Source organism: Colius striatus, chromosome 1 (assembly GCF_028858725.1).
Source record: "Colius striatus isolate bColStr4 chromosome 1, bColStr4.1.hap1, whole genome shotgun sequence".
NCBI lineage: Eukaryota > Metazoa > Chordata > Aves > Coliiformes > Coliidae > Colius > Colius striatus.
In genome coordinates this window covers 10,696,499-10,709,416 of record NC_084759.1, presented here as the reverse complement: position 1 = coordinate 10,709,416, position 12,918 = coordinate 10,696,499, and the positions used below count along the sequence as shown (strand labels likewise).

Sequence of the window (12,918 nt, the reverse complement as noted above, 5' to 3'; positions counted from 1 at the left end):
GTTTCTACTACGTAAATGCCAGTGCTGAAGTCACCGCCCTAATTTCATTTCCTGGGCAGTGAGTCCTTCATTTATCCTGAAATGATCCCAGTTTGGGAGCGTTTACTTTTGGGCTCAGTCATGACTGTCTGGCCACAAGGATGCTGCAGTCCCTCCAGCAGTCGAGGGAAATCTCTTGTGAAGTCAAAGGGGAGCAGGAAGGGGGTTGTCCCAGAGCTACAATACCTACCCTGGGATGCTCCTGGAATGGCCCATCTATTCCTTGCCCCTTATTATGGGCTATGTAGGGATAGACTCTAGACCATCATGTTTATACCTGTAAGCAAAAATGACTGTTAAGATGCCAAGCCTGGCAGAGGGGCTTGCTTTATCAGTGCTTCTAGCTCAGTACCTTTTTTACAAACCAGCAGTGGCCCAATTAAACCAGATGCAATATCTCTTGGTGTGTCAATGTGAGAATGGTAAATCCAAGTCAAGCAGTTTGAGTCTGCCAAAGTTGGGGAATAATCTTTCCTTACTGGCCATGTGTACGTGTAATTTCCACCAGGAACAACAAAGTCGTCCTCTTTGCTTTTACCACCGGTTCCATCAGGATAAAGTGCTCCTAATACATTAAAAGGAAAAAGGAAGCTTTTAGCCCTCCCTTAACTATTTCCCTTAAACAAATGTGTAATTTCTTCTATTTTATCACAGATGTATAAAATAATAACAGCACTCACAGAGTCACTCAGAAACACTGAGAAACTGAGAAAACAAAAATCAGAAGATCTGGTAAAACAATAAACAAGTTGTTGAGAGTTAAACACCATTATTTATCAGTAGAAAAAGCTTCAAAAATGAATTTCCAGGCTCTAAATTTTCCTTGGCTCTTTATTCTTATCAGTCATTTACACATTTTGTCAGCTAACGTTGTGGATCTTCTCAAAGGAAAAGGATGAGAGTAATGAATGTAGGCAAATCCATACAGTCCTCTAACCAAAATGCACATGCGTAGTTAGAGACCCTGAAAATTAAATTATACCTGTTATAGCCTTGTAAAGAAGAAAACATTTACTCACATTAACTCCATCCATTCAAGCAGGCTAAAAGCAGAAGGAAGAAAGACGGTTTGGTGACACGTAATTTGGGAAAATAATTCAGGAGAATAGACCCACCTAACCTGTTTCAGTACTGGATTTATCCCAGGCGTTGAAGGTTTGTGGCAAAAAGTTTTAGGAGATGAGGCTGTTCTTGTTTTTAGTCATCAGCTGCAATTACTAGTGAGTTTATAAGAGGGTGATCTAAAGTCTTCTGATGTCAACATCCAGAACAATAAATACTTGGACCAAGTTCTAGCCACGATACTAGCTACTTCAGGGGAAAAGGAGAGGAAAAGGCAAACCAATTTTTACCTTCAGAGTCCTTGTCATAGAAGACCCCATGAGGGTGCACAGAGTACGGGCGGGAACCAAAGTTTTTTAGATGGATGATAAAGACATCCTCTGCTTCTGCCTTCAGCACTGGCCCAAGGAACCCCAGCCAGGCTGGCTTTGGAATCTCCTGGGAGTAAGTGTCATCTGTGAATTGTCTGAAAATAGCCTTTTTGTACACACGTCCTATCCGGTTGGCTCCTCTTGTCGCATACACACTTGCGAACCTAATTTAAAGGCAAAAAAACTCCTTTAGGTGTTGATCAAATAACTGCTGCTTGCAGTGCAGAATAGTAGTTCCCTAGGACGCGTCACATGGCTGGTGGAATAAAACCTGAGATGTAAACCTAGACAGCATTAGCAGGGTCCAAGTCCCTATCTGTACTGTGATAGAATCATAGAATCATAGAATGGTAGGGGTTGGAAGGGACCTTTAGAGATCATCTAGTCCAACCCCCCTGCTAAAGCAGGGTCACCTAGATCAGGTCTCATAGGAACGTGTCCAGGCTGGTCTTGAAGATCTCCAAGGAAGGAGATCCCACACCCTCCCTGGGCAGCCTGTGCCAGGGCTCCCTCACCTCAACAGTAACACAGTTTTACCTTACGTTTAAATGGAACTTTATATGTTTCAGCTTCATCCCATTACCCCTTGTCCTGTTGCTAGATACAATAGAAGAAAGTGCTGCCCCAACCTCCTGACACCCACCCTTTAGATATTTGTAAATATTAATGAGATCCCCCCTCAGTCTCCTCCAGACTAAACAGCCCCAGTTTCCACAGCCTTTCCTCATAAGGAAGATGTTTCAGTCCCCTGATCATCTTGGTGCCCCTGTGCTGGACTCTCTCCAGCACTTCCCTGTCCCTCTTGAGCTGAGGAGCCCAGAACTGGACACAGGACTTCAGATGAGGCCTCACCAGGGCAGAGTAGAGGGGGAGCAGAATCTCCCTCGATCTACTGGCTACACTCTTCTTGATGCAAGTAGTCATTCTACTTGCAGGTCTGGTCTTCAGCATGGTTCAGACTATAAGTCTTCACCTAAGGACCAGCCACTCAAGTCTTTCTGTGCAGTTTTAGCAGCTTCTCCCTCTTTTGAAGATTTGAAACCCCACAACTGAGAGTATGAGTATTCAAAAGGAAAAGGCACCAAACAAAGTTTTCTCAAAAGCCAATAAGAGTGATTCTGATCAACCAGTTTGACACCCCAGAAGAGTAACATGATTTTTTTTTTTTTCATGAAATGCATCATTTCTATGTTCCAGAGTTTATATTTTTAGCAACATCAAGTGTTGGGGAACCCACCATATGGTCAGTGGGTGACATAGCAATTAAATGTCTGCTCCCTTCAAATCCTGAATTGCATTTGTAGTCTACTATCATCTGGCTCCACACTCCAACCACTGGTTCCCATCAAGCCTTCGCTCAGATCAAAGAAGCCAAATACCATCAAGAACTTCTTTTCTATGCAGGCACTTGTGTAAGTTGTAATTAATAGACTAAAGAGCCTCCCACCCTTCTTCTGGACAAACCCAGTACACTTACATTCTTTGTGCCACTAATTTTTCCCGATGCTCCTTTCTGAAAGCCTTCCAGTACTTCTCTATCCCTTTCAAGTCTGAACGTACGATCCTCACACAATTGACAAGGAATGTTCCAGCTAAAGCCAGAGGTGCTCACAGTCAGTATTTCTTACACAACTGGAAATTGGTTTTGCCCTTTTATCTATAACTTCATGCTGGCAAACCATGTTCATCACATCTGTTGTGATATAAAATCTTATTTTACTTCTCTCCAAGTTACAGCTGATAAGTATGATGCATATTCCCTAAATATCTCACACAAAGAGGGTAGAAATTAATGTCTTTGCTACCCAAGCAGCAGTGGACCATATGACCAATTTCACCAGAGTTGACTGCTCCATGAATTTTACCATCCACTGGAGACTGTTTGAACTTTCATGCTTCCTAATAAACTCATGACAAAGCTGAGCTGAATTTTCCTGAAGTATCACTAGCAGAAATATAGCAATTTTGTATGTGCAATGAGTTTTTGTGACTGGCTCATTCACCTGCTTAAATCCATTTTGTTTAGGTGTCTTTGTGCAGTGCCAGCAACTTAAATGTTGAAAGGTGTGATTTACTATAATTTCTTCACTGTAAGACCCACTATCCCCTGTTTTTTCCCATCTGTGGTCATCACACCTCCATTGCCAAACCAAATCCTTGAAGTGACACAGATATAAAAACCTCCAAATCAAACAGTTTCTCGTTTGAAAAATGTGCTTTATAACAAGTCAAGAGCTATTTTGGCACAAATGAAAACATTGCAAATCATATTACTGTGTCAGAAACAGCTGGCTGGGATGGGGGAGGATGGACAGAAGCTTCTCAGTCTGCTTCTTCACAGAATAACGTACATCTGATAAATACACCCCAAAGGTGTGGTTAAGGAATGAGTTGCCAAGAAGTCTGGGTTTTCAGTGAATTAGCAGGTCTGCAGTAACTGTGTGCACAGCAAGACCTGGCAAATCAAACCACACTCACCGAGGAGCAGATACCTTCCACTGCCTGGAGGAAAGAGCTGCTACAAGAGCCCTTACCACAGAGTAGTAGGTGGTGTCAGTAGGAGTGCAGGGTAAGGAGCGCACATGCTTCCTTACCTCTTGGCAATGTCTTCATGTAACTATGCCCTAATTTGAATTATAAGTTGATTTTTAAAGGACTTCTAGGAAAATTTTTCTAGAAAAAAAATCAAACAAGTTTGTGGGGTTTTTTCAGGAAATATTTCCTTCCAGCAGATATTTTTCAGCAAAAATTTTCATCAGCCACTGAATATTTTACATGAGGTGCTGCAGTGACACCGTGCTTTTCCCATGATGACAATGCCCTTATGCCCTTGGCTTTCTGGCCAGACAGCATTGCACACTCTCCCATAACTTCACATCCCTGGGATACACCATCTCTCCTGCAGAAGGAGAACTGTATCCTAGAAAAATTAACTTCTTGATCAAGCTTTGTCAAACACTTGACATGAGCCTAGCTCCTTTAAAAGCATAAATCAGGTATCCCAAAGTCTAGTTAGGTATTGAAGTTCAAGAAATCATGCTGAGAAAACCTAGGCACTGGAGACTTTCTCAGGGCTTAAAGCCATGCTGTAGCATCTCTGTTGGCTAGATCTGCTTATATCTATCTAGGAGTCAGGAAAAGAAGACTTTTTAGTGTGTGCTTAGTGAAAGGAGGCCCATTCAAATCCTCCACCTGTTCTGAGCTGCAGAGCACGCTGTCAGTTCAATGGGTATCAGCTGCAGCCAGTCACAAGGTAGGTTATGCTCTTGTGTGAAGGGCATCAAGCAACCCAAGAGTCACAGAGCCAGAAAGGGATCCCGGTATGAAACCTGGCCTCTTGCCTGTGGTTAATTAAGGGTTTCATTTAATCATTTTCCAAAAGAAAACAAACAAACAACTCTGGGAGACAAATCCTACTGCCACTGATGCTGTTGCATTATAGACTCAGAGTCTTTCTTAGCTTCCTTTCCTTCCAGGACCACGCTTTCCAAAAGGTGGAAGAGTTTTCTACCCATGATACTTAGATGTTTCTTGAAGTGCAGGCACTTCAGCCTCACTCCTCCTTCCCTCTGGGAATGGTAGAGCTCAGTTCTTTTACATGTACAGAAACATGTATTTTCTGCATGTCATTTTGGTTGCCCATACAATCTGAGAAGTGAGCACACTGGTTATTTCGAGTCACACTCTAGGTGTCTGGGCTGCCCCATTTCATCCAGGAGAACTTTTGAGTGCACAACTGAGCCTTGCAAGTAGCTGCTAGCTCTGTGCCTCATGACAAGTGTTGCTATGCTGCACGTTGCAGTTCTTCAAAGAAAAATTAGCCATACCAGAGCTAATGGTATCAGCCATACAAAGCTGGTGTGGGTTTGTGTGGAGCCGCTCTTTGCTTGGTAACAGAGGAAGGGAGTTGCAGTGCTGGTCCCAGCAAACAGTTCTTGAAACGTCCCCTGGCTCTGAGGTGGACCCAGCCCCAGTCCAGCTGAACCAATCTGGCACCTCTGCCATCACTATTTAAGAAGGGAAATCTGCAGCCAGAAGAGGAGGTGTAGGAGTGGTACAAGATGGAGGTGACCTTGTGGATCCTACAGTCAGAGAAGGAAGGAAGGAAGGAGGAGCACTGGACTGGAGACCCCTCTGCAACTCGTTTTGAGAACGCAGGCTGTATCCCAACCCATAGAGGGCAATGGCAGGAGTGAGAGCCACCAGCAGCTCCGGGTGAGGACAGGCAGAGACTGTGTGAGGAGGCGGCCATGGCGCAGGCCGTGCTGGAGCCTGCGGGCCGCAGAGCAGACTCACACAAGAGGCGGAGAGGAGCTGCAGCCTTTGGGATGAACGCACGTTGGAGCAGCCTGTGCAGGGCTGCTCAGCCTGTGAGGGACCCTGTGCTGGAGCAGAGAGGAGTGGTGAGGAGCCCACCTGCACTGAGGAGAGACAAACGGCAGGAGCCATCAGGAAAAGACCAACTGAAACCCCCATTCCTTGCCCCCCTGAGCCATTTGGGGAGGAGGAGATAAAGACACCGAGATCAGGGCTCTGAGCTCAGAAAGAGGGGGAAGTGGGGAGAAGGTGATCTTACAGGGTTGCTCTTCATCGTTGTACCACTCTGAGTTGTTTTCTATTTGCTGTGGTTTTTGGTTTTCATGTTTTTGGTTGGTGGTGGATTAAATTAATTTCTGTTTTCTTCCCCAAGTTGAGTAGCCTTGTCCTGCTTTGCCTGGGACCATAAGTGGGTATTGAGCCCTCCCTGTCGTTAGGGGTTTCCAAAGGCCCTTGGCACTTCTGGCTGATCATGGTTCCATGTTCCTGGATGGGCCTAAACCACTACAGAAGCTCACAGAAAGGATGAATGGATGTGAGTGACTTCTCCTCTGCACTCACGGGTGCCTGGATCATGGGCATGTGGGCACACTGTGGGGCTGGTACCTCTACCCAGTGCTGCAGTGCAGCCAGAGGACAAATCGGAAAGAGATGATACAAGTTCAGTGTTATGGCCCACACTACTCCATCAATCAGTCAGAGGTTTCCATCCTATCTCTCTTCTTTCTTTAAGTGAGAGCTTCTTCTCAGTGCTCCATGAAGTCTCTGCTGCCAGTACCACTTGTAACAGCACACCTGCCCCACAGCAGTTCCTTACCATCCATCTCCATAGACTCTTTGAGATTTTCTTAGCTTCAGGATAGTGTCCCACTGACCTTTTGTCTTCTGACTTTGACAAAAATTTTCAAACACCATTCCCTGTCTTCTTTTGATAGCATCTGCTTCCTTGGGAAATGCTTCACATTTTCAGTCACTGAGTTAAACATCCCCTTCAACTGCATCTCCTGTTTCATTCTTTCCCATCCACTGACTTTCCAATATGTAATTGCAGTAGTGGGTTCTCCAAATGCTGCAATGGTTAAACATGTCCAACTCTTTGCATCTGCTCTTGCCACCTTCTTCAGGTGGTCACAATGTGCCTACTTTACCAAGCACTACCAGATGTGGGATCCCATTTTTCTTCCTGCAGTTAGCATGCCCAATAGCCACTGTGTGCTCCTGGGTGCAACTGTGGGTAAATGCAAACTTTATTTTCTTTACCATTTTTCCACTAAAGTCCTGTGGATTTTACACTGACTACCATTTAAACAAAGATCTTTATAGGTTTGTTCCCACAAATCTGTTGGTGGTGAAACCTTCCTTATTCTCTATGCTCTTTATATACTCTATGGCTGGGTTTATAATCATTTGTTTTTTCCTTAGTTTCCCCACTTTTGCTATGGCTGGAGTAAACCAGGACAGTGCCCATGGCTCCAGGCTGCCCCAATCATTTTAACCCCTGTGACATGTAACCTGTTCAGGGTAACTCTAGGCCAAACCATGACACCCATGCTAAGACCACTGCAATGTCTGTGCTAGTGGAGGAGGAGCAGTGATGCCAATTCACATTTGTAGATTGTACCCTGACCACAAAGCATCAGCCAAAAAGTTTTGTGTCCTCAAAAGAAAGAAATACAATGTCCTCAAAGGACTTTTTAGGCCTTTTCTGACCCACACAAGTCACAGAAATGTTCAATTAATCCCATAAAATCTTAGACAAAGGTCTGAGTTGTTGCTGGTTGTCTATAATGGTTTGTCTCCTAGAACAAACTTCTACTTCCCATGAAGTCAATAACAAAACTGCTCTTAGGCTTCATTAGAGACAGGATTTCACCTCAAATACTCCTTTGATGTTGACCCTTCCCACAATGATCATCTCTGCTGATGCAATTGGGTCATTTGGCCACATAATGATTCAGCTATTACTTTAGCATCTGTGACGACAATTTCACTGCCATTTATCTGGGTGGGATCTCCTCATAGGCAAATTGCACAAACTGTATTTGATGCTGTGGTAACAAAAAACACCCGTTAGTGTTGGTGGGTGCAAGACTTGGCTCAGATAAATGTATGATTGGTGGTCCAAGGAGAAGGGATGAGCTGTTACATCAGGCAAAACCTAATGACACCTACCACCAGCAGAACAAGATTTAAATGTCTGTCATATAAACTAGTACCAAATTAATTTAAAGGGATTATCAACCAAACTCTAATCCTGAGGGCTGAGCCACAGTGGGGAGGGAAAGATTGATGTCTGTCAAGCCAGAACACCTAGGTGTATTTTTCTCTTGAAAGGCTGTTGCCTGTGTGACCATTAAAGGGAGCAGGCAATGTCTGAACTCATCCTCCTAGTGCAGCAATACTCATGCCCTAACCCACAAAATCTCACTGGGATCAGCAGTACTGGCAATATCTTGCATCCTGTGTCTCCAGTCCACTAGGGTTTAATGATGTCAACTCTTTCACCAGTTATATCAGGTGGGAGAGGATGCTGAACACTTGTCCAGCTCACCTGTACTCACTGGCCATAATTTGGATCTGTGAGTTCCAAAGTCCTGTGTGCTTAAGAAAGAGTTAGCTTAATTTTTGAAGGGAGAACCAAGAGTGAAATACCTTGGTTTCCTTCATAACCCTCCAAATTATGAGAATTAGTGTGACAGCTCGAGGCTTCAAGTAGGCAAGAGAAATGGCAGAGGCAAAGAACCTCATTATTATCTTTACATAAGAAGCACTGATGCAGAGTGAGATATTTGCTCTGTGCAGGCAGCGGGCTGTCCCTTGAGCACTGCAGCAACACAAGACATAATGAAAATTAACATCCCAGCAGAATAGTTATGTTAACACAGGGCTATGTTTGGATTAATCAGCTCTGAGGAGAGGCAGCTTTTTCAACACACACCCAGGTAGGTGCTGATGCAGCTCTACGGCTCCTGGCTCCGGAGGCAACTCACTAAGCACCATCACAGCGGGAACTGAGCAGCGTGGCTGTGTCTGGTGCCAGAACCATCTCATCTCATTTACAGCCCCATGCATCAGTTACCAAAGGCTCTTTTCTCCTCTTTACTGCTAAAAAATTAAGGCTAAGGAAGGCACTATTGACTTTGGCAAAGGAACATTGAAAATTGTCTCTGAAATCTCACTATCTGATCCAGGTAACGTAACAGTTTCCATTACACACTTGCATATTCAGCATTTTTATTAAGTGCAGAAGAATAAGTGGTTTTGATTATATCACTGTGGACTAGCTGGAATCAAAGGGAGCATTTCTTTACGTATATGCACCACCTCTTTTCAAGATAATCAGTTTGTCTGTAACCTCCTTATCTTCCCTTCCCTGTCAATAAAACTGGAATAGTGCCCCATCTGATGGGTGCTGTGAGGATGCATCATAAGGTGAGAAGCACTAATCTCAGTGAGCTGGAACGCTGCTGCTTGTAGTACACAGCTGGCTTGAAGTGCATTCATGTCCTTGACTAAGAACTGATTCTTAAGCTTTGTTTATGGAACTACATTTTTTATAATATCCATAGGAACCAATTAATTAGCTCAAAAATATTCGTACGGTGCTACAATTGGTAGTATGCCATTACTATGCTGCTTTAAATTACTATTAGAAGTATCCTACAGAGTTAGAGTGTCAAAACAGCTATCACTGCTCCCCTCGAGTCCACATGCTTATGCAGACACACTGTTATTCCAGAATATAGCATTTTATACCAGCTCAACTCAACCTAGTTTGGAAATGGAGTAAGTTATATACAATAATTACTTCATTATTCTGCACGTAGGGAGTTTGTTGCAAACAGCTCCCCAGCTTTGAATGTACAGTCTACATTAAAATCCTCTTTGGGATTAATGTTCTGTAATTACAGCGATGACTGAAGGTGTAAAGTGCTTTTCTCTCCCTGTCATGCCATGTAAAAGGCATGGCACTAATGTCATAGACTTTAAAGTAAATGTTCCACTTGATGTTAAGGGAGCACAAAGTGCAAACAGCCTTAAAATTGCAACTTGCAGAACAGAATCTGGTCTCTCTATGGTATTGGAGTGGATTTACAAGCAGGTACCTTTCACTTGAAGTTGAACTATTTTTAGTGAGACATCTTCAGATTGGGAAGTGGAGAAGGTTATCCTCTGCTAGAAAGAGTAGGGAAGTGGGAAATTTAAGAATAATCTTTCCAGCAACAGTTGTTTTCATTTCCTGGGAACAAATTATTACCCTGAATTCTATCTATAAAGGTAATACCTATTGACTCAAATGCTATCTGCAACCTCTAGTTGTTAAGAGCATAAGCATAAATTTGTGTTGAAGAATAGAACTCTTTCTTGCCTTCTGCTTGTGACAAGATAATTTTCTTTATCAAATACAACTGGGAGTGGTTCTGAAATTACTGGCCATGAGAGAAAGGTCCAACATTGCTTGGGATTTCCTTAAGAGTCAGAAAAGGCATTTCCATTTCTAACTCCCAGGATGTAACATCCAGCTCACAGTGTGCCTCCAGACCTGGTATGAGCACCAGGACCTTGATGCTCACTCACAGCTCCAAATCCCAAGCCAAGACTCAGAGGAAGGATTCCCAAACTATCTCTAGAGTGTTGAAGGTATAAAAGAAATCTTTCAAATATTCCCATACATGTTTGAAGCTCACACTGTAGAGAGTCACCAAAGGTCTGTGCTGTCCCCATCTAATGTCCAGGCCAGCTCTCCTGGTGCAGGAGGGACAAGCAGCCAACCCCAGCCAACTGCTGAGGTGCAGTTCATCACAGTGCTTATACACTCCTTCTTCAACACAGATAATCATCGGGACTTCAGTGTGACCATTCACTGTTGTATATTTCAGCACCTATCCACTTATTTAGTTTACCTAAAAGGAGATCTCCACAGTTGCATATGTTGCAGGGATCTACTGCAATAGGACCACCCATTGATCATGGACCACCTACTTGTATCTCATTCATAGGTAGCACGCACATCTGCATTTTACAATGTCATACCAAGCCCTCCAACTTTCGTTGTCTCACAGGGAGAATACTTACAATCTTTTGCCAGTTAAACAGATTTCTATGTCTTATTGCAAAGAGCTGTGCAAAGTTGCACTTTACCTTTGGACAGTAAGTCCCAGAAATACCTGCATGTCCATGGAAGACTCATAGGAGATTTTGAGCCCACTACCTGACACCTTTTTGACAGATATCAATTCCTTAACATCGACTTCAAATACACACTGTCACCTTGCTTAACCAGCCACAATGGAAGAGAGCCAAAGTGTACTCTCACCTTGAAGCTGAAATCCTGCCTATGACAACATTATCAGAAGAAAACCAAGACAAAGGCCATATTAAGACATTCACAACAACATGAACCACATTAGTCAATTTTCTTTGGAGCTGTTGCTACATCTCTGATTTGTTACTTACTTGTCTTCTAAGAGGCTTTGTCCTGTGATCAGATTTTTCCCAGATGGTGCATAGTCCCAATTTTCTTCCACAATCCCAAGGTAATAGGTTCTGGTCTTTGTTTCCACCGCTGCAAACAGCCAGAGGAACCCGAGAGCGCGAAGGCAGCCAGCACACTGTGTGGGAGGCATTTGTAGTTGTGATTGCGAGGCTGGCAGCCGGGCAGGCGGCAGCAGGGTGCACCACAGAGAGCTCACCCCTCCCTCCCAGCTCTCCACAAGTTATAAATAAGGAATGGATACAGCAAAGCTCCTCCTTTTAAGCTGGTTAGGACTGGGGTAGGTAGAGAACCTGTCTATGCAGGGCAGGGCTAGGGAGGAGGTTGCTGTCATGGCAGGACCTTTGCCAGTTCCGTGAATGCATAAATTGCTCATTTACCTGTCCAGACTAGAGCCAGCTGGTGCTTTTTTGAAGTTTGGATGTTTTTCTGTCCTTCTTTTTCCAGACTAGGTGCTATGGCATATTGAGACAGGAGGGTTTTCGGGTGTTTTTGTCATCCCTGTCAAAACCTTTTTTAGAAGACTCTTATTTGAATTCCTTTATTATGTGTGAGACTTCTAAATTTAGCATTGTGCTGCCTTCAGTGGTTTTTTTTTCAAGGAATCTACACTAAGTTGTAAGGCAGCATTATCAGAGAGACAGAAAGAGTTTGCTGGTACTTCTCCAATTTTTAGTATTCTCTGACCTGTTTATTAAGGTGACAAGTGATCTGAACATATTCTAGAGTTCCCAAAATGAGTCCCTCTTTTACAAACATTTCCAGAAATTAGAACCTTTGTAAAGTCTTTCCATTCAGACACCTAAGAATTGAGGCACATAAAGATCATCCTTTTAATTAACCTTGGCAATTAACTTGCCCATGTGGCTCTCTAGAAAATCAGTCCCTCCATTTACAGCTTAACGTCCTCTAGGTGGATATCTCTAAGCCTGTATGAATATGACCTGATAGGATATTCAAAATCACTTCGGAAGCATCCCTCAAAAAATAACCTAGGTGGCAAGACACTTTGCAAAAGCATACTGCTCTCTTACTAATTTTTAATGATCTGAGGGCATTAAATGCTGCAGTTCTGGAATACAGCACTGAAACTCATAATGAAATTGCCCTTTCAGCTCCAGAAACATGTGACCTCTTCCTGTTGAAGCTAATGGTTGCTCATGGCTAGGCATGCAAGAGGCTTCACAAATGAATTTGATAGCCACAGTTTTAATGTCACCAGTCAAGACCTATCTCAGTGATGTGAATGTGACCCTCTGGTGTGTGACAGTGATGGCTTCATACATGGTCAAATGTATTAAATGCCTCCATCATTGGTATCCACGTGTCTCTGAAGACACACAGAGAGTAACACAAAGAGCAAGTGAGATTCACTGCAGACCAGCTTCCAGTCTCCTGGACCAGGACAAGTCTTACCTAAATTAAGAGACGAGGCACACAGACAGATGGAATATCTTAATAAAGAAGCTTTCACTGTCTTTAGGCTGTGTTTTGCATCTTTTTAGGTAAGAGGAATGAAAGTCCACTATGTATGGGTAAGACAATTGCAAATGGTCAGTATAACATAGCTGTAAAAGCATTGGTCCCCCATATGTAAGATTCTCTCTGATAAAGGCTGATGTTCATTACCTCAAG

The 12,918-nt window shown here is 43.4% G+C and overlaps 1 protein-coding gene across 1 annotated transcript in view; it reads right to left on the bottom strand.

Annotated features, from left to right (window-relative positions):
* Positions 1-11,416, bottom strand: part of HEPHL1 (hephaestin like 1) — a 33,331-nt gene extending 21,915 nt beyond the window's left edge. Inside the window, exons 1-3 of the mRNA XM_010205052.2 lie at positions 11,247-11,416; positions 1,392-1,636; positions 392-604 (exon numbers count right to left, since the gene is read on the bottom strand). Coding sequence (XP_010203354.2) covers positions 392-604; positions 1,392-1,636; positions 11,247-11,416 — 628 coding nt within the window. The remainder of the gene's footprint in view (positions 1-391; positions 605-1,391; positions 1,637-11,246) is intronic.
* Between the last annotated feature and the right edge of the window lie 1,502 nt (positions 11,417-12,918).